Raw genomic sequence first — 22,381 nt, forward strand, 5'->3', positions numbered from 1 at the left:
AGTGTTTCATCACAGTATGAAGTTAGAATGTTGTACTCTGGGTAGAGTGTGGGTTGATACCTAACATAGATATTTTGATATTTTATATTTAACCATCAGCAGAAGACCTGTGGTAGTTGCTGTGTATGCTCTCGTGCAAGTGTTTCATGCACATCCAAATTCTGAGTTATCTCTGGGTGTTACAGAGGAGCACACCTGCATCAAAAATGCTGTTGGGCAAGAAATGAAAGAAAAAGAAGAGTACACCAAATTCTTTCCTCTCCTCTTCAGATATGTTGGTGGTTTTCTCTTAAATGTAGCATTCCCAAGTTTGTATTCAGTTCCTTATCTCTTTCCTGATTGGAGATATCCTCTTCAGGAACTTCAGTTTGGGGCTCAAAGGCATTGTCTCCCTAGAGAAATGCAGTAAGTCACAAGTGAAAAGGTTACAAACTTGTTTTCTAACCATCAGTTATATATATATATATAAAAATTCTACTTCTGACACAAAACAAGTATTTTTCCTTGTTGTTATCGTTCCTAACTGTTATGTTTAGTGCTTTTCCTGAACAACAACTTACCTAATTTTTTTTAGAATGATCGGTTTTGACAAATTGAAATTGTGTTCAAAGTTTATTTGAGCGAATAAAAAGTACAACAGATGGAATCAATAGTTTTAAAATTCATTTTGTCTTACTTTCTGTGACCACATACCTTCACAATTATCAGCAAATTTTAGTGCAGTAAAGGGAGCACAATGTGGTCTTTCCCTCACTGTGTGACTCTTGGGGAATTCTAGGCATTTTTTTTTTTGTCATGCAAACTGTTGGAGGATTGTGGGAAAGGCAAACAGAAAACCACCTAAAATATCTAGGTACTAAAAAGTGCTTCACTACCTTGGTGATCAGGAAAAAGAAAAATCGCATGGAAGAACTGGGTTTGCTTTAGGAAATCTGGAGAAATTGGGTTTGCTTTTTAAAAATTTTCATGGGAGGTGCTGGGTTGTTGAAAGGAATCTACAAAACTTGCAGCTTTCTAAACAGAGTACCAGCTTAGGACGGGGAGGGATAGGACTACATACACTGTTGTTGGCTGTGGCTTCCCCCTCCCCCCCCCCCAGAAAAAAATGCATGTATTGTAGAGAAATGATTCTATAGCTTTATGGGATTGTTCTGGTCCCTGTGCTCATCGGTACTGCTGCAAAGAGACAGGTTGCTGACTGCAGCAGCTGAGCTAAAGTCAAGCCCAGTCACAGCATCAGCAACTGCATCCAACTGGTCCATCTGGAACCAAATGAGGGTAGAGAAGATTTACTTCTGATGGGCCCTGATGGGTCATAGGTGCAGTAAGTCAGGTTTTTGTCAAACACTCCACATCAGTCGGAAGCAGAATAGTAACACTTAGATGTTAGTGTCTGACTCCAGTTCTTTTGACGATTTGTGTTGTCAAAATGCTTTCTGTTGTTTTTCTCTTGACAGTCTGTTTACATGTATAGATTCTTTCAACATCGTATCTCAATGTCTCTGGGTGGTTCCAAAATGGAAATACTACTAGGATCATTTCTTTTACTCCTTCATCTGCCTTGTAGGAGAAAACGTATGACTGTTCTGTAAAGTAAATGTCTTATTTGCATATGTTGATAAATTTGTAAATGAGGAATTTCAAAGGGAAGAAATAAGTTCAAGTTTGGTTTTCTGACCCATTTGATGAAGTGCTCAAGTGCATGTATTGCTTTTGAGCCCCGTGATGAGTCTTTCTAAGCATCACTGACTGCTCATTTACTTTGAGGTATGTGTGAACTGCAGTGCTATGATCACTGAAAGCTTTGTGTTAGAAGACATATGTGGTCTTGCAATTCCTGCCATGCAACCAAATGTTTATCACGCCATGCCTTGTAATGAATTCTGAAAAAGTGCTGCTCTTGACTTGGGTGATATGAATTTGACCACTGATACATCCTGTGGGATTTCAGTGTGAAGCTGATCTTCTTTGAAAAAAGAATAAATCAAATGCAGTGTTGATGCAAGAATAATCCCAAAGATAGAGTCCTCCCTCAAACCTGGAGTTCAGCTATAGAAACATGTTGACTTTTCACACTTTCCTGCCAGTACCTCAGAAATCCACTCTTCAGGATCATTTAATAATTTCAGGTTAAACATTTGTTTACCTTTTCTCTCTGAGAATGTCCTTAAGATGACACTGTGGGAAAGCACTAGAGAGAGATGACCAACTCATTGCACAGGAGCTATCAAATGCTAATTGTCTTCATTCATTGCTGAACCAATTCATATGAGATAATATGCTGAAATAAAAATGACATTAAGGTATTTATTTTCCTCTTTGCTGTTTTTACTGAACAGTTTAAGGTTTAAAAATAAAAGCATATGGTTAATGTGAAGTTCCTGAATCCTCTGTCAGCCCCTCCGTTATAGGCTGCTTGTCACGTGAGGTGACCCCACATTTCCCTTGCACAGAAGCAGTAGTGATAGCTGTGGCATTCTCTTCTAATTCAGAAATTAAAATTTTAAGCTGAACTTGTTCAGCTTCAGTTAACTAGCAGAAAAGATGACAGCTCTCAGATGTGTGGTGCTTCTTGGAGCTTTTACTGCTCAGAAATCAAGGGCTTTTTCAAGAATGGGCGTGCTGTCATCACACTGCCTGTTGGTTCTTACTTTTAAATGACATGCTTGATTCACCCAGGCTTTTTGTTTCATGGATAAGGAATAATAATTCAGGTAATGCTTATAAATTATTTGAAACGATGGTATCTTCTTTCAAGGTAAAGCAGTGATTATGATAAAATATTAAATCAATAGAATTTTCAATGCTGCAAATTGTTCAAACAGCAATCATTTGTAATCTTAATGTTCCAGAACCCTGGGGCTGCTGGTAAAGAGATTGGAGAAGGGTGGAAAAGCTGAACAAGAGAACCTTTTTCGTGAGAATGATTGTATTGTCAGGATTAACGATGGAGACCTTCGGAATAGGAGATTTGAACAGTAAGTGCACTTACCACACCTTGCATTGCATTATTTAACACTGCACCTTGCAATAGTTTGAGGAAAGTAAGGGAAAATTCTCTAAGCTTCTCTTTCTAATAAAGAAAAAGATACACCAAGGGACATCAGTGGTTTTTCATTAGCCAAACTAAAAGAAACAATAATAAGATTAATTATTTTCATTAGAGCATATGCATTTCTCATCTGATTATTGGAGCTATGGTTTAGTTGTCAGGTGGTGTTAGGTAATAGGTTGGACTTGATGACCTCTAAGGTCTTTTTCCAACCTGGTTGATTCTGTTATTCTGTGATTATTGTTGCACATTATCGATTTTTCCATCTTTCATTGGTAAATTCTGAAATTCCCATACGACTTCTGCTCTTATACTTGCAGTGCAGTTCAATGCAAGTGGACAACAGAATGGCTTTATTTTCAGTCTTTGTAAAATATTTGTGGGTTTATAGGTATGAAAGCTAAAGGCATGCAGAAAATCTCTGGGGAAGGTTGAGAGATCAGAAATATTTGCAGTCACCACCTGAACTTGGCACAATCTCGAAATGGTGAATCAGAAGGACTTCTAAAAGTGAAATCAGGTTCTGGTCCCCACACAAATAATAATTGAAAGTGAAATCATAAAAGAACTTTACAGAAAATGAGTGATTGAAAGATGATGATATTGTTCCGAGAACTCTGGCATGTTGAGGACCAAAAGAAAAGGAATGTATTTTGATCGTCCTATACTTACTATACATGTGAAATGTGTTTTTTACTTCTTTGACACTAACCTGGACTGGAACACAACTGTACCATATGGTTGAAAGCAGCTCATCTCTGCTTGTTCTGGGATTCTGAATCACAATTTAAATCTGTGAAGAGACTTGTGGACTTTGTGTGGTTTAGATCACGACCTAGAGTACCATGTCTTTGTGCAGGACTGAGCATTCTTTCCCTGTTTCTTAGTGCTGTATTCTGAAAGACTACTAACTTACAAGAAGTAAAGTGTAAATGAAACTTTTGCAAGCCTGCATGTAGTCTCAGCAAGTTATGGAGGTACATGTTCTTTGGATAAAGTGTAATATTCATTCTTCTAATCATTGTCACTGTGGTCACAATCATCAAGGTCCAAGAAAGCAATGGATACTGCAGTTCTGCCATAGAACTGTCTGCATTTCAAGGCTGTGGTTAAAATTTGGGTTTCCCAAACCTAGTATTTGGTACATTAGTTGTTAACCATATTTAACCACTTTGTTACCTTGAGGCTATGGACCTCAGCAAAAAGCAGACCAAGATGACTATTGAACATATTCGGCTGTCATGGTTTATGCTTGAGTGCAATGTGTCTGTCAGCTCGTGTTACTTAATTAGCATTAGTAATTATGCTTGTAATGTCTTGTAGCCTGCCAGTCCTAATTTGCTGATTTTCTGTTCATTTTGATACCTAGAGCACAGCATATGTTTCGCCAAGCCATGCGCACGTCATTCATTTGGTTCCATGTGGTCCCTGCGGCAAATAAAGAGCAGTATGAACAGTTGTCCCAAGGCGAGAAGAACACCTACTACAACAGCAGGTTCAGCCCTGATTCCCAGTATGCTGACAGCAAAAGTATGAACAATTCTGGACTTCACACCTTACAGAGAATGTCTCGAGCGGGTAACCAGTCCGATCAGACAGACTCCTACTCACAGCTACCTCATAGCGTGAATTCGGCAGGGAAACCACCCTCAGGCCTGGTACCATCACCTCAGAAAGTTCTCACCTCCACTGCAAACAGTGGATATAACACCAAAAAGATAGGGAAGAGGCTCAGTATACAGCTGAGAAAAGGTAAGGCACCAGTGTGCTGCTCCTATAGTATGAGGTGTGCATGCATAGAGTATGTACGTGTGCCTGGTGCCATTATGTGGGGCAGGACAGCTCTCCAGATGTAATGGCTTGGTTTGTGAAGCCGAGGTGCTGAGTTGGCCCTGGCAGCACGCCCCGGGGGTCCAGCCATGTATTTGATGTGTGAAGTGTGTTTGCAAAAGGCTGTTCTGAAGAGTGGTTTAACTAATGGAGAGGTGGAGCACGTGCTACAAATTCTGTCGGCCAAGACCTAGGGAGTAGTGAATGTTTGAATATAAATCAGTCAGCTAAAATAGGCCAAATTCTGTGCTTGACAGGTATCATGACTTCTCAGGTTGAGTAACTGCTTTGGCTGTTAGATTTGAAGACTATGTTGGATCTGATTGGTAAATTGGACTTTCCAATTTCCAGCTAAAGTTTTTCTTTATTCCATTAGGATGTGAAAGTCTGTTTAAATGGGTGCCATGTAATAGGGTATTCCCTGTCTTGGCCCTGATGCTAATGTGATTCAAATGGGAGTGAGAGTCTCTCTAAGGGCAAAGGAAAAAGTGGTGGCTGTTTCTCAACCTCTGTGTTGTATGTGTGCATGTAGCTGTGTTGGTGCATCCCTGGAACTTTTATGATGTGTTAAATGCCCAAAGTGAGAAAATTTGGTAATTTTGTGTAGTTAGCATCTAGATTCTTTTAAGATAGCTTGAAGTATAATAAAATGACATTTAGATGCAAATGTTTCTTAGCTCTTGGGAAATGTTTTTTTTTTTTTTAAGGATTATATATGCTGCAAGATCTATGGCATTAAAATGAGCATGTTTAAGGTTAGAGATAATTTGTTCTCTAGCAGCAAGAATAGTTTTCATTACACAGCAAAAAGTTTACCCATGTGACAAGCTCAGTGTGTTCCCCTGAGGATATTGTATGTGCTTAGTGTTAATAATTTTTGTTAATTAATCTTTCATTGAACAGTACCAAAGACAACCCACTGAATGGTAGAGATTTCACATTTTTGCAGGCACCAGGCTACTTGTCACATCATCATTATCCTTTTCTTTCTGTGAACTTCATATGAACCACCAGATTGCTTCTTTCTGGTTACTGAATTTTAAGCTCTACAAACTTGGATGACATAAGGTTGAGCTGACAGTTTGCTTCTGTTGCTGATGCTCCTTCAAGAAATTTTTTAGGCCACCAGCTCAGATCAGCCAGCTTGGAAAAGTTTCATGTTACTGACTAAGGAATCACTACGCTTACAAATATTCTCAGTCACTGTGGTGCTTTTTACCTGGGGTTTTTTATGTCTGTGGACATTACATAAAACATTTCCTAGCCCCAATTGCAGTATACATTTATTATCATTTAAAAGCACCCACAAATAAATTTAAAATGTGGGAACACAAGATCTTTTCACTCAACAAGTGTGGTGCTATAGTAGCTTATAAGATGCAAGAATATAATTTTCATGTGCTGTGGAGTCTTTGATGCAGGGTTAGGTTGTGGTCATGTGGCACTGGATACTGTTTCGTAAATACTCTTCCCACTTCTAAAAATGTAATTTAGCATTGCTGGCACCGACGTATTAGATGGGTTTGGAGTGAGGATGCGTGCTGCCTGTTGATGGGAAGTGATCTGTGAGATATTTTAGCATGTAGTTCACAGCAGAGAACTTGTTAGCTCCTATGCTAGTAAAAGCTTTCAAATCCATAGCTAGAATATATTTCAGAAGGTTAGAGGGGATATTTGTTCCTAAGAGTTTGCTTATGTGAGAAGTCTACTTAGGAAGAAACAGCACCTGGCTCAGACTGTGGGCAGACAGAAACTATTTAGTGTACTAGATTTTATGCATGGTGCTTGAAAAAAAAATGCACAAGGAAGGATACCTTTTTATCACCGCTGTCTTTAATTTGTCAGTTTCCACTGTGGAAAGAGACATGCCCTCCCCTTTTGGCTTTCCATTTGATCAGTCTGAGAACATACATGTGGAGCAACAAAGGAAGCAAAACACTTAAGGATGCCCCCCAGTAGTTTGTTACAAATATGAGTGCAATAAGGATGTTGATTGTCTTTGATTATTTTTAATGAAGGATGCTGTAATAATACAGGCTTTGTAGACATTTTAAAAATGTGCTTTCTTTGTAGCTAACAGACAGCAGTTAGTCCACCAATTACCAGCATTAGATTAAAAACTCCTCATGGGGTGCATTAAGGCATGCAGGCATGTAAGGCTTCATCTTGAAACTCACTTTTGATTTAACCTGATGTGTTATATGAGAATTGACTCTTTTTCAATGCAGACAGAGCTTCTTTCTGTATTCCATCTATGTTTCTATATATTGCATGAGCTCTCTTACACAAGATGACATGCTAAGATAACCTTCTAGTACCTGCTTCTGTAATTACGATTTCTTAATATTTATTGCTGTTTTGGTATTTTAAAATAACCTGAACTTTCATAGGATTTAGCTGTTTAATAAAGTCAGAAGAGAAGGTCAGTCATATGTTTCAGTCAATGCAGAATGTTTGCTGGCTTTTCTAAATGAAAATGGATATCTGTTTATCTTTCTTTAAAGGTCAGGGCCTGAACTTTTAGCATATAGATGTAGGGGTTATTGCTGATATTCTAATGCTGTTAAGGTTATATAACAGGGTAGCTTAATAGCTCACACAAATTAAGATAGAGGAAGAGATGAGAGTGAGACTATACTTAGAGATATATATTTAAGCTGATACACAGCAAGTATAAATAACATACTTCTGAATAGCTAGTATGTTGATAAAATAAGACCACTGATACAATAGGACAGATTTTGACCTCATGTGCACCAGGAAAATTCCAGAATCAATGCAACTGAGAAAAATTTAGTCCAGCACTTATAAATAATAAAAAAACCCATTTATGTAACAAATGATTCTAAGGCTTGGTCTTTGAGTACAGAGCAACTTGTAGCATTTAGCCTGATACTTGCTAAAGTATTCAAAAGACCATTTTTTAGTTGGACATTGGATTACTCAGGTTTCATGTATGCTGGTTTTGGTACCTTTGAACTAAGAGAAACCTGAAGTACTCAGTCTTTAAATTAGCTTGCTTTTATTTGATTACCCTTAAGTATAAAGCTCATTGCATTGGATCGTTTCTGTCTATAACTATACACTTGTCTAGCTATATTAAATATGTAATTCTTGGGACCAAATGTCAAAACTGAGGTTGCAAGTTGGTCCTAGCTCCACTAAATAGTTTGCTGGTTTTGATCTGAAGTATTCAGCACATCAGGACTTCAGTCCATGTCTTGCTTCCAGAGAGCAACTGAAGAACCAGCCATGGAATTGCTATCAGGATACTGTACTTCAGGAAATCTGTAGGAATCATCAGGTCCATCCCAGAAAGGAGATAGCAGGAAGGAGACACCTTTGTGCAGTGCACCAGAGAAAAGTGGTTAAATTAGAGGCATAGAATTATAGATTTGGTTAGTTGGAAAAATCCTGTAGGATCATTGAGTCCAACCATTCTGTTAAGGCTAGTGCTAAACCACATTCCTCAGCACCATACCTCTGAGTTCTTTAAACACCTCCAGGGATGGGGATTCAGCCACCTCCTTGGGGAGCCTGTTGCAGTGTTTAATAGCTACTTGTAGCTGCGAGTAGGAGAACAAGAGTCATTGTTCTTCAGTGTTCCTTGTTGGATGCCTGTTTGACTTGCTGGCCCTTCTGTGGTTAACAGTGCTCTGTCTTAAACACAGAGCCGAGCTCAAACTGCTGCAAATTCCATGAGCATTCAAAGTGGCAGTGTGGTGACACTCAGCCCTGCCACACCCCCAAGTTTCTTTCTGCAAGAAGTCATTGGAGAGACAAATAAGATGCCATGGCAAGTTTGGGAGCACTCTAGTTTAAAATGGCATTATTTTTTGCTCTCTAGTAAAGCACATGTACATGGACAATTACTTGTTTTCCTTGGGTTTACATAGCAGAGTTTACAAGACAGGACTCTGAACCTTACTAGAAAATGTCTTGCGTCATCTATCTGAAGTGTACAGATTTACATGCATTTTTCATCATACTCTCCTGCTTTCCCAGTTTCTTGAGCCAGACTTTGAACTGACAGGCTAAAGTTTTATTTGAAATTCTTTTTGAAGTGATATATTTTCTTAGACTTACTCTAGAGCTCCTGTTCAGATGCAGTAGGAATCTTTGTCACTTTTGGAATGGAACATGTAGATTCCCAAGTTACTTAAGTGACCTTGAGACATGAGTTTCAGAAGCAAATAATTTTGGGCATTATTAGCCACAGAAGAAATAGAAACTGCATCAAGTTTCATCTTTCCATTAAAACCCCAAACTTCTGATCATTCTAGAAAAAAGAAGAACATGTTTCTATTAGGTTGATCAAAGATCTTTATGAGAAGACTCAGCTTTGCTTGGATTAAAAAAACACCCTGATTTGTAATCAGGTTGATTACATGTAAGTTGATGATGTCCCCAGCTTAAGAGGGCCATGCAGCTCTTGGAATGAGTCCAGAGGAGGGCCACAAAGATGTTCCAAGGGCTGGAACACCTCTTCTATGAGGGTAGGCTGAGGGAGCTGGAGTTGTTCAGCTTAGAGAAGAGAAGACTCTGGCAGGGGCCTTCCAATACCTGAAGGGATCCTACAAGAAGGCCACAGAGGGACTTTTCATAAGGGTATATAGCAATAGAAAAAGGGGGAATGGTTTGAAGCTGAGGGAGAGTAGGTTTAGACTGGATTTTAGGAAGTTCTTCAGTATGAGAGTGGTGAGACTCTGGAATAGGTTGCCCGGAGAGGCTGTGGATGCCTCCTCCCTGAAGGTTTTCAAGGCCAGGATGGAAAAGGCCTTGAGCACCCAAGTCTAGTTGAGAGGTGTCCTGCCCATGGCATGGCGGTTTGGAGCAGTTACTCTCTGAAGTGCCTTCTACCCTGAGCCATTCTATGATTATAATGCAGTATTGCACCCTGAGAAGTGAAAACAATTTAGCAGCAGGAAAATACTGAGATCTTATATTCATTTCTATAACAGGAGGACTGAAATGCAGGACCTAGAGGTAACTAAATCAGTTTTGTGTACAGAAAGAAAAAGGCTCTTTAAATCAATCCAGTCACTGAAGTCATATTTATTTTGGGCCCCTGTTATATGCATTCATTTCCCAGTTTTGTGAACTTCTAATATGTAAGAAGCATAGGTGATAACAAAGCTGTGTTAAACAGCTGTGGGCAGCTGTAGTGCATGTGTAGTCAAATGGAAAGGAGAAAAGGTAGAATCATAGAATTGTCAGGGTTGGAAGGGACCTCAAGGATCATCTACTTCCAACCCCACCTTGCCATGAGCAGGGACACCTCACACTAGATCAGGTTGTTCAGAGCCACGTCCAGCCTGGCCTTAGGAAAACGACACCCAAAAGCTGTCTTATGCAAAGCTGTACCAAGCAACATAGCAAAACATAGCTCAGTTGAGACCCCTTCTTTCACAGAAATAAGTAATTAAAATTTTCTTCTGCTAATATCTGGGCTCAGTGTGGATTTGTGGTGTTCTGCTGCCTTTGGTAAAAGCTTTCTGGAGATTTGACAGCAGAAAATGCCACAGTCCAAATTTATATCCTGTGTGCATTTGTAATGTGAATATTTCAACTTCTGTTTTTTCTGTGGGGGTTTAAATTGGAGCATGTGAGCCAGACATCTGTAATGACATTGTAATCAGGCTGTGAGGATTAAGCTTATTAATAGTGAAATATTGTCCTGGGTGTGCAGTCATATTCTGATATTACTTCAGAAATTTTAGCATGCAAAACTTGTACCCCAAAAAGCAGTATTCTACACAGGTCTCTGGAATAAGAAGAAGATAAATTCCATAAAATGCTGAGATATGACTTAAAACTTACACAGATCAGCTTCACATGCTGCAACAAGTTAAAGGGCTCTATGAACATTTGGAGCATCATTAAAATTGTGAGGTCTCCAAAGTAAAATATGGATGTTAAAAGCTCCTTTTTCTTTTTTTCTTCATCTCTGTGTAATAGCACTGATGAATTTTATATCAGCCTGAAAGTGGGTGAAGACTTTCAGATTGAAATGTCAAATTTTCAGCTATCTTGAATGCTTCAAGGAAGAGAGGTCGTCCCACTACAGTTTGCCTAGAGGAACAAGCTGCATATGTACACATGAGAGCTTATACATGTGATGAAGGTTTTAAAAGGTTATGTCACCTTCAGCCCTGTGACTTGTGTCAGTTTACTTCTTAACATGATTATCATCTTGATAACATAATAGCTACTCAATTTTAATCAAATGTAGTTCTGCAGATTTCTGAAATCTCTGCGTAGGCTACTGTTGACTATATTAGACTGCTGCTTCCTTTTCATCTGTGAATAGTAGCATGCTCAGTTAAAAAAGTAGACTTAGCAAATTAACACAGAGGATAATAAGAGAGAAATTAGAGAGGATAATAAGAGAGAAATTAATTCAGCCTTTCGCCTTTCCCCCACCGCCCCTTTTGAAATAAGCTGTGCCTGAGGCACTGCCTCCATTCCTGATGGGCTTGGCCTTGACCAGCGGTAGGTCTGTCCTGAATCTGACTGACCCTGGCCACACTAAACACAGGGGAAGCTTCTTGCAGTTTCTCACAGAAGCCACCCCTGTGTCCTTCCTGCTACCAAACCCATGCCACTCAAACCCAATACAAGCCTCTCTAGTTGTGTGCCTTTCACATAGGCTGTGTTCAGTTTCCTGGGGCTCATAGCTGAGGACTGTTGCATAAAAGTTTGTCTTGTGTCTGTCCCCATGATTCTCTGGAAGGGGCAAGTCGTGGAGCTGCTAGGGACCATGCCTGCTGTTGCTGAATTGCCTTAGCAGGTTAGATCAGATATAGGTTGAGTGTGCATAGGCCTAGCTAGTGAGCTTGAGCTGTAAACATGTCTTGACAACTTCTGAGATGTTTCAAATGCAAGCTGTAGATGCTGACACTCTGTCAGGGATGCTCTGTGCCTGGCTTCATGCTAGATGAAGTGTCCTCAACAGACTTGATGGGAGAGAGGTGGGCGGGTTTCAGTGCAGAGTTTCAAAGGTTGTAGATAACACTGTACAGATTGCATCAAAGGGAGGATTTCAAATGAGCTTTCTGCATAGGAGGAAAGGCTTCTGTTTGTCCTCTTGCTTTGTGAATCCCAGAGCTGGTAGGGTCTTAAGGTACGCTTCAATAACCAGTTGAGGGCATAGTTTATTTGAAATACAAGTCTCATTATGCCATACTGACTGGACCTTCTCTCTGGATTTCTCTGGGTCATCTTCAATGTTTCTGCTTTGTTTCTGTTATTCTTAGTCAAGTGTAGTCAGTCGTGTGGATGCACAGCAGGACCTTGGAAGTGGTGACCTGGCTCTGCTCCCTGCCTGTGCAGCAGAAGGTGGGGTGGAACCCAGTGAGAGCTGGGGTGAAGCCCTGGAGCAGAGGAGCTGTTGACAGAAAATAGCTTGAGGTCCCATGGAGCAGAAGAGATGAGACCACCGAGATCCAGTTCTGTCACCTGGTGGTGTCTACAAGTGAGCTGACAAAACCCCATGGCCAGCAGTGCTGGCCAACTGACACTGCTGAAAGAATTGCAAAAGAGAGAGAAGGGATCATTGACAAGATGCAGATTGACAAGAGGGAAAAGAGTGATAGGATATCAGATATGCTTTGTTCTTATTCCTTGTCACTCAGCTCATCTGAAATAGAAAGTTGGAAATGTGGCAGTGACTTGGAAATTGTCAGAACAGCAAGTTACAAGGAGGGCCTGCTGAGCCACCTGTGCCAGCACTCAGTGCTTCATCTGTAGCCTTACTCTATGTTCTTTCCCCTTTTATTCCCATGCAGTAGTTCTTCCATCATATGTATGAGTTTTCAGGGATGGCATCAGTGACATGAGTGTCTGCTGGATAGAAGTAATGTGTAATAGAAGATGTACATTTTAACAAGTAATATTCTCCATTCTTTATGCTGCAGGTACAGAAGGCTTGGGATTTAGTATTACTTCCAGAGATGTCCCAATTGGTGGCTCTGCTCCGATTTATGTGAAGAACATCCTTCCAAGAGGCGCAGCTATTCAGGATGGGAGGCTTAAAGCTGGAGACCGATTAATTGAGGTGATGAAGTGTTAGATACTGTTTGTCCGTGTTTTGGCAAGACCCCATGCAGTAGTTCACTTCCAAAGGTTTTTAGTAGTTCATATTATGGGAGTGTTTTCCCTATTCCTCCTTCCCCCCCCCCCCCCCTTCTTTTCCTTTTGTGTTTTTGGCCTTGGGGTTGGGTGTTTTCTTTTGCCCTTTATTTTTTTAGGTAACAGATCAAGAGCAGTGCATTTTCAGTACCTAACTATTTTGAGAGCTGACACAGACATGCTATGAAAATAGGAGTTTGCATAGCCATCTGTGAATACAGTGTCATAGTCTTTCATTGCTCTTTAGGAGTAAGTTGAAGCAAAGTGATTGTTTCCTAATAAGTGACCTTAAGTCAGCATGGAGAGACAGACAAGAAATCGCTGAAGATGTTGCCAAGTACAGAAGACAATGCCCTGAAAAGGTTTAGTCAGTTAGCTGAAAGGGACAATGTAAGAGGAGGGTAATGCTGCAGAAAAACAAGGCCACTTCCCCCCTCAGGGGAGGATGCCCTCAAGGGAATTACATTTCTCTTAGGTACACAGCAGAGATCTTCCTGCAAATCTAGCTGGAGTGTTATAAGATGTTACCACCCACAGCTCTTCATTACTGTCCCTAAGCCAAATGACACTGGAGGTACAGCTGAAACTGTAACTGCCTCTCGGAGCCCTAACTTCACTTTACTGTAAAATTGGCCAAGTCAGCATGAATTGCTGCTGTAATTACTGTAATTCGAGGTAACCCAGATGACTTGGGTGGAAAGGGACTGAGAAGCATTTAAGACAACAGCTAGAGCTTTTCAACTATGTGAGCTGTGATCTTCCAAGGGGAAGGAAAAAGATGGTTTGCTGACTACTGCTGAGCACTATGCTCATTTGCTTAACACCATTAGCAGATTTGCTTTATATTTCCAAAATGTTTCTGAACAGGCAAAGCCTGAAAATCCCTCTCTTTCTCTGACTTATTCCTTCCTCAAGTTAGCTCATAGAGTGGGAAATTCACCTGTGTGTCTTCCATACCTGTCTGTACTGGTAAGTGCTATATGGAGGCCAAGGGGCTGGCCAGATGAACAAAGGCAAAATAAAAAGTAACTGTTTCACATTTCTCTTTTTTTTTTTTTTTTGGGGGGGGGGGGGGGAGAGGAAATCTACTTTTGACATAATTTATTGTGCAAAGTACATTTGGAAGATATGTATAACACCAAGGCATGTGGGAAAAAGACAGGTTTTGGATCACACATAGGTTTTACCAAAGGATTTTTATGCAGAAATTCTTGTAAAATAATAATGGTAGGTGGAATTAGTTGGCTTTAGAGTATGCTGGAGTATACAGCTGGTGCTAAAGGGAAGTGAAGTGCAGCTGTCTTGCTTCTTATTTGTATTGCTATGTAAAGAATGCATGCTTAATTCAGGCTGCTAAATGGAAGCGATAGTGGGTCAATAAGCAGATTGCTTCAGTCAAGTTTAGTATTCACATCATTTTCTGTTAGGAGTTTTTTAAAGATTTCTAATATTTCCTTTATCACAGGTAAATGGAGTTGATTTAACAGGCAAAACTCAAGAAGAAGTTGTCTCCTTGCTGAGGAGTACCAAGATGGGAGGGACCGTCGGCCTCCTGATTTTTCGACAGGAAGAAACATTCCATCCAAGGGAACTGGTGCGTAAAATAGAGAGCAGCTAAGAGATTTAGATTTACTATGAGCAACTGATTTGATCTTGTCACCTACTAGTAAATATGCATGGCCAGCACTGAATATAAGGGGGAAAAAAACCACAACCAAACAAACAACCCCCCGAAAAAAACCCAACCAATGCTGTTTTGCTTTATTTAAAACATTTTGCATGGTGTATTTTAACTTTATTTTTTTTCTCTTTGAGATCTGCTATTGGAATTGAATCTTTGTTAATAATGTAAAAGTAGAGTTTTAAATTGAGTGAAACTGTTTGTTACAGAAGAAGCTATTGGTTGGATTTGATTTGGATGCATGCAGACAAGTACATTATTTCCTATCTTTCATGGGGACAAATCTATGTTTGCAAGCCTGCCATTTGTCCCACTACATGCTCACTGCAATATCTCAGAGCATATAAAACTGCCAAAACAGGATATATAAATACCTTTCTATCAAAAAGTGAAATATATGAGAAATATTAGCCTTTTTTTTTTTGAATATAAAAGCAATCTCTGTGGAATGGAAACCCTGCAGTTATTAATTTAGCAGGATAATTCAGACAATGTTGCTGCAGAATTTACATGAAATGGAAATAAAGTGATGCTCATGCTGTACCTGCTCCACTTGCATAGTGTATACAGATATTTTCCTGATAATTATTCAAGATAATTTTGGTTATGAAAAGGTGGACTGTGAATGTGGCAGCCTTACTTTGTTCTCAATTCAATTAAACTACTGAAGTTATTTATTATTTGCATTATCATAGCTATATATAGCTCTAAAAATAACTTACTGGCTGCATTATTGTGAGAAGACAGACAAATAGAAGTATGATGAATAGATTACTTCATTTTTTTTTCCCCTGTTGCATTTGTGTTATTTTGAATGCAAAGAGAATGAATTTTTGTTTGGCCACTCCAAGACGCTGAGCATTAGCGTTTTACTTCTCAAGTCTCCAATTAAAGCTAGGAAGTCAAAGTGGCAGGCAAGGTTGCAGGCAAACCACACTTTTTACCTTAATATTCATGGAACATGACTTCAGGTACTGAAGTGAAAGTTGTCATAAAATGAAGATAAATGAACAGTTTGAAATCGTATTATGCCCTATCTTATTACTGGAACTGTGAAAGCAATCTGTGTATAATTTCCTATGATGTAATTTTCACAGTATTGCTATCTTTCATAAAGGTGAATGAAAATGCTTTCCAAGTTTTCTAAATAAACTCAGAAGTAAGAAAATGTCTTAATTTTGTGTAAATTATTTCTGTAGTGGAACGAGAAGTTATAATGCACAGTCTTTAAGTGTAATTGTAAAACAAAGATACGGTGTAATGCAGAGATTTAATAGTGATACTTGATGTAGTTTTAAAAGTCATGCCAAGTCAGCCTCCTCAAATGAATTCAGCTTCAGCAGCCTCCCTGCTGCTGCTCAGGCAATACTCTGGCAGTTATTTTTACAAACACCAGTACTGGGAAACTGGATCTCGCCATGGCAGTGGGTGGGCTCTGCACTGTGTAGTCAGGCCAGATCCGAAGTGGCAGTACCAGGGTGATGATGCTCTGCTGCAGAAGGATTCTTGTGTTTGCATTTTGGCATGAAGAAATGTTAGGTGAGCTCTGCTGACAGCTGTCAGAGAGCAGGAGCAGAATTGCTGGGAAGGTGTTGAACTAAAACCCATCATAAGGGCTGTTCTTTCTTCTCTGATAAGAAATAATCATAGAAGAATTTAAAAAAATAAAAAACAACAACCCACAGTGGTTTTGACCAACCCCTCTTATTGTCTTTCACAAGATCTATGTACCAAAACAAATAAAATTAATATTGAAGGAGGGAGGGAAATGATCTGAAATGGTATCAATTCATCTTTTGCACATGGAGCTCTTCTTTGGCCGCTTAGGAACGGTTTGTCTTTGCATCCTTCCCCTATTTCTGTCATATTTTCTACACTGGCATGCTTTAAATATTAACTGAATAGGATGTGTCTCAGAAATGGTATGCATAAAATCATGGTATTTGATATTATCCATCTCATAAAGGGCAGGAATTGCTGTTGCTGAGGAGCACTCGGTATTAAAACCACTCCATATTTGGTAGCATTTGCACAGGTAGTAATCTCAATCCAAGGTGTTCACATTCTGTTTGGGGTTGTGTCTTGTTGACTGATTTTTGACAAAGTTACTTATCCTTGGGTTTCTTTACAAGTAAAATGAAGATATTAAACTTTCCAAGCAGCTTGTGGAGTTTAATGTCTTTGATAGATGTTGTCATTGTTGCCTGGAAGGGACCTATGAGACTGCCTGCTGGTATCTGGAACTTAAAAGAATGTTAAGCTAGCACATTTACGTTAGTACGGGACCTTTGCAGCTTGTGTGGTGAGGCTAGGGCACATGTGTGTGATGGACAGCCATCATCCAGTGCAGCAGATCATGGTAAAAGTGAGTAAAATGTGGAAGCAAGGAATAAAATCAAATTGGCTGGAATTTACTTTTCTAACCAGCAAGCTCTTGTTACACTGTGGTTACCAAACGTAACCCAACACAATTTGCTGCTACTGAAAATGTGAACCCACTAAAGGACTGACTTGGATTATTTAGCATTTGAGGGAATTGCTCAGTGTCAGCAGAGACTGGCTGACAGTCTTCTGTAGCCTACAAGGTATTATGCCCATTGGTGTGTGAGTCTTCACATGTTCTTGCTAGTTGACTTCATCTTTTTTTTCTTTGTTGCTTGTTGGCTGCAGTTAAAGCTAATTGGATGTTTGGGATACTACTTTTTCACCTTTTTTTTTTGGTGCTTAATCATTTGAATCTCCTGCAAAACAGCCCAAAGCAGGCAAGTTTGGTAAACCCTAGCATTTCATTTTGGCCCAACTGAATAGAAAGAAATAGTTGGTTAGCCTGAAAGTGATTCCTTAGCCAGCAGCAAGGTGCTGGCTGCTCGAAGGGGCATCTGGGGTGGATGTGGGCTTCAAAGAATTACAGTTCCTTAAGTGTGTTTCCAGAATTGGTTATCAAATGCACAAAGATGTTTCCAATGGTGTGTGTTTGCCTTATGTGCACTGAGACATAGGTGAGGAATGCAAGGTATAGGAGGGCTCCCATCTGTGGCACTTGTTTAAAACATTTGTAAGGGGTCATCTAGACTGCTGAGGTAGTTCTTTGAAAACTTCAAAGCAGAAGGGAAAGGCCAAGGGAGATATCCCTGAACAAGAATGTTCCACCAGCCAGAAAACAGTGCAGGCAGCTGTGATTCTTCCTTGGCCAGAAAGCCACCTCCCTCATAGACCGATCAAGCCAGTTGCACAGGCCTCAGGTCACAAATTCAAACCAGGGGTGTGCCAAGCGCCCTTCATTTTTCCACTACCACTTCATGTCAGAATTAGAGCTCTTTGTTTATCCCCCTGCTGATAGATAGTGTATGTTGTATGTAGTCCTGTTCTTATTTATTTTTTTTACTTCCTTTAGAATGCAGAACAAAGCCAGTCACAAATTCCAAAGGAAACGGTAAGAGTTTTGTCTTTTCCATACTGGAAGACTCCCAAATGTTTTAAAATTGATATGGCACATCTCCATCAAGGTTTCACAGATCCTCCTTTCACCTTTTATACTGTAGATGGCTCTCTCTAGCTTTACATTTTAAATGCAATTTTTAATGTAATTTCAAATACTGTTTTGAATATTATGTACAATTCAGTCATTACATATGTTCGAGTGCTATTTGAAATTACATCTTTCATAGGCAGCCAAAGGCATAAAGTTGGAACGCTAAGAGCAGACTGTTAGCTTGGGTTACTTGTTGGAACTAATTGTTTAAATCATGATTGTATGTTTGAAACCCAAGATACAAACACAGAAATTAGGTAGTTTGGATTTAAGTCTGAGTTGTATTATCATAGCAAGCCTCTGTTTGTTAAATATTTGTAAGAAATTACAGGGAAGTAGTAGCAAGTTTAACCCTTTGAAGGACGTTGCAGTGAGGTCATACACTGAGGTTGTATTCTATTTATTTACCTAATTTTAGTTAGTGCAACAGGAGCAGTCTTGATACACATTACACTAATGTATGTAAGAAGGTTTTCTAAAATAAAAGGCTTATTTTATGAAACATTAAGAGAGGCCATAACAATATTAAATTATTGTAAATACATACAGTGCCTTAGTGAAAAAACTAACCTCAGGAAGCCCTATTTAATTAGATACCTATATCAAAATTAAATAATAAATTAGATTATGGGGGACTTAAGAGGATTCATGCTGGGATTTGAAATTAGTTAGGCTGCTGAAAAACAGAAGAAGCTTGCCTCAATTGTCATCCTTACCAGCAGTGGGAAGATGGTGTCTAGCATTAAAGGGAAGTCAAAACGAGGTAAAGATATGCGAGAGGCATCTGTGTGAGGTAGTCAAAGGTATGAGTTGGTTGATACTACTGAGGTTTCACACCGATGGAATGCAGCTGCTAAAATAGGTGTTTGGGTTGAATGTAGCAATATTCACTTCTTTCACTCTGGCTTTTGATGTCCTTCTAGCCTGAAAGTCATCTGCAAAATCGTGGGTGTATCATTGTTTCAGATGTGCCTTGCAGTACCTCTTTAGTACATCACGTTACAGTGTGTATGTTTGTGTCTTCTTAATTTCTTACCACGTACTGCTGATATGTTAAGGAGATAAAAGATCAAAGCCCAGGACAGTATTTCTACCTATAATTAAATACAATTGAGAATAATTTGTGGGTGCAGCCTTATAAAAGTGTCCTGGTTTTAGGAGTTGAAATTCTACCCTAAAAACTCATTAAGATTAGGAGATTGCCTACAAGGTGTTTCGATAAATCAGTAGCACAGCTGTTAATGTGTTACAGAGTTAATGTTTTGTGGTGAATTCCATGACGAAATCCTTTCTCTGCCATTTTTGGGACTGACTTCATCTAAGGAAAGACTGAAAGAAAATAAGTGTGTCTCATTTGTTCTCTATAGATACAAGCTAAAAATTGCTTGATAACCAGGGGATTATGCAAGATGGATAGGGGATCATACAAGTATCTGGGGATTTCTGAAGGACCAGCCAAAAAGCCCTACTCAGCCTTGGAAATGTGGAAGTGAATTGGGAATTATGTGGAGACAGATTTGGTTAGTTTGGAAATGAAGACAGAAGACTGGTTAATACAAAAATGTCTTGGGGTTGTCACCATTATGGAATGGGATTTTTGTTTTGGTTGGGTTTTTTAATTTATTTTTAATTTAAAGGCATAAAGCAACAGTGATCAACAGTAGCACAACAGGTCTCTGTAGATTTGCCTTCTCTTTGGGAATAAAAACTGGACTAAAAGTGAAAGGTGTCAGTGGGTATTTATAGTGCACAATGCTTTTGCACTTACCTCCTCCCAGTCTGCTTTGCTTTGGAGAAGTGTGATGCTGCAGTTCTACAGAGCTCATTTTCCTCAGCTGCACATTAATAATACAGTCACACTTTTTTATTATTATTTTTGAAAGTATTTTTCATTGCTTTCCTTTATTCTCCTTGGTTCTGCCTCAATCCTATTTATTCATCCTCTGTCTACTTTTCAGGTCTTTCAGATTTCTAATCTTGCAATTTCTATTTCTGTGCCTGCTCTGATCTTTGTGCTGTTAGTTGTGAGCTTTTAGTCTCCACGTGTCAAGGACTTGATAGCAAAAAGCAGAGGGGGAAAAAAAAAAACAAAAGGAAAAAAAAAAAAGCCCACAAGAATAAAAAAGCATGATGAAAGCAGGGAAACTATAGAAATGAGACAGAGGTGAAAAACAAGTCTGTTTTTAATTTCAAGGCAAAATCATAGTGTTTTTCCCTTTTTTTTGGTAGTTGTTGCTATGTCTTTGTGGGGAAGAAGAAGAAAAACACACCTTTGAAATTAAAAAAGAAAGAACCCTTGAAAATGGAAGGCCTGACATCAAATTTATATGGACACCCCAGAATCTAAAGCCTAATTAATTGACACATTATTAACACTCAGGAGTTACATTCGTGCAGCTGTTACTCTGAGACGGCTTGCTCTAATGTTGTGGCACTTGGTTGCTGTAGCTGGAGTCTTTCTAGATGTAATAAAAGAAAAAAACCCTTGACAATTTTTTTTTCTTAATTTGTGGCCTGACATCCTATATTTTGCACACCACCACAGAGTACAGATTCTCCTATTTTCATTCGTGAACTTGCACATGAGGAGATTTTGCAGCTTGCTCAGCTGGTAGAATTTAAGCTTTGCTCTCCAGTTATCCGTAAGAAAGGCCAATGGCTAATGCAACTTCAACTGCTGTCCACTGACTGTGCCCTGGTGAAAACAGTGCTGCTGGTTTTACCTTCTGTTTTGCTGATAAATGGAACAGGCACTTCATTCAGTCCTGGAGTAAGATCATCTCCTGCATCGTGGGTGAAAGATTGTCTCACCCAGCCACGAGTTTGTGCCATTTGTGTAGCTGCTAACGTGGAGCAGATGCACCTATTTCTAAACATGGTGATTATTTGGAATGCAGGAGATTGACCGTAATATGAAAACTAGCAATTTATCATTATTACATTTTCTATTTCTAAGCATAATTATCTTAATCTTGTTAGAGAGCATTGAAATGAACTGTTAATTATGCTATGTAAAACATCTGCCAATTAATTTTTTCCTCATACTCTTTGAAAGTCAATAGTGCTTCAGTAACATTTTTGCTTTTGCAATTGTCATTCGCTGTTTGTTTGCTGAATTCGGAGCTGGCAAGTTAACTTTCATGTAAGCCTGGTGCTAGAAAAATAATAATTACATTTAAGTAGTTTCTACAGAGTGTTCTCTATTGGTAAACAAAAAAGAGAGATTTAAAGTTAGGATTCAGAATTTCATTTTATGATTGTTGCACTCGGCAGCAAGGGAAAGCTTCATTTTTCTGTTCTCATTTGTTTCTCTGTCAAATTGCTGTAAGTGAGCAGAATGTTATGAATTTTACCGAGTGCAGGATTCGCAACAGTGACATAACAAGAGTGGTTGGTGTGTTGGAACAATATATAAATGTTTAGCAGCCCTGGTAGAAATTGCAAATGGGATTGCTTTTATTTTCTTCTGAACTCAAACACCTCATACTCCTGTTATTATCTAAATTTCATTTTGATCACCGTATTGTTTCAGCATCCAGGGATAATGTCGTGGCTAAACCTATCAGCATTCCTGGGTTCAATTGCTGAGCTTGCCAGACTTCTCTGTGTGTTTCAGAGTAAATTAGCTAGCTATGCTTTTTATGTGAGAATTCACCGCCAGAAGGAAGGAGGAGATATCACTGTGGGTCAGCAGCATTTTATAAGGCACTATGTGCTGCTTTAGTCTTTCAGGTCTTGTACATCCAATAGGCCAGTGAAAGAAGTATAAATATTTTTTAGGGAGCAGTGTCATTAGTATGTTGTTCATTGAAGTTTTTCCTGAACACTCATAGAATCATAGTCATAGAATGGCTTAGGCTGGAAGGGACCACAGAGATCATCTACTCCAACCTCCCCAACATGGGCAGGGACGCCTCTCAACTAGATTTGGCTGCTCAAGGCCTCAGCCATCCTGGCCTTCAACACCCCCAGGGAGAAGGCACAACCTCCCTGGGAAGCTCACTCCAGAGTCCCACCACCCTTGTACTGAAGAATTTCTTCCTAAGAGACAGTCTAAACCTTCCCTCCTTCAGCTTCAAACCGTTCCCCCTTGTCATATTGCTGGACATCCTTATGAAAAGGGTAGGTCAGAGAGTTGTAGCTCAGTCTTCTTTGG

The 22,381-nt window shown here is 39.4% G+C and overlaps 1 protein-coding gene across 16 annotated transcripts in view; it reads left to right on the top strand.

Annotated features, from left to right (window-relative positions):
• PARD3 (par-3 family cell polarity regulator) overlaps positions 1-22,381 on the top strand; it is a 426,698-nt gene that overhangs the window by 219,903 nt on the left and 184,414 nt on the right. For 12 of the 16 annotated variants that reach the window (XR_008462802.1, XM_009896928.2, XM_054171475.1 and 9 more), the window contains 5 exons: positions 2,853-2,978; positions 4,422-4,804; positions 12,799-12,938; positions 14,478-14,606; positions 18,088-18,126. Coding sequence is in view for 15 of the 16 variants with exons in the window: in XM_009896928.2 (XP_009895230.1) it covers positions 2,853-2,978; positions 4,422-4,804; positions 12,799-12,938; positions 14,478-14,606; positions 18,088-18,126 (817 nt within the window). In the remaining variant the exon portion in view is untranslated. The remainder of the gene's footprint in view (positions 1-2,852; positions 2,979-4,421; positions 4,805-12,798; positions 12,939-14,477; positions 14,607-18,087; positions 18,127-22,381) is intronic. The other 4 variants (XM_009896930.2, XM_054171484.1, XM_054171478.1 and 1 more) reach the window with 1 other exon arrangement.

Source organism: Dryobates pubescens, chromosome 21 (genome assembly GCF_014839835.1).
Source record: "Dryobates pubescens isolate bDryPub1 chromosome 21, bDryPub1.pri, whole genome shotgun sequence".
Classification (NCBI taxonomy): Eukaryota; Metazoa; Chordata; class Aves; order Piciformes; family Picidae; genus Dryobates; species Dryobates pubescens.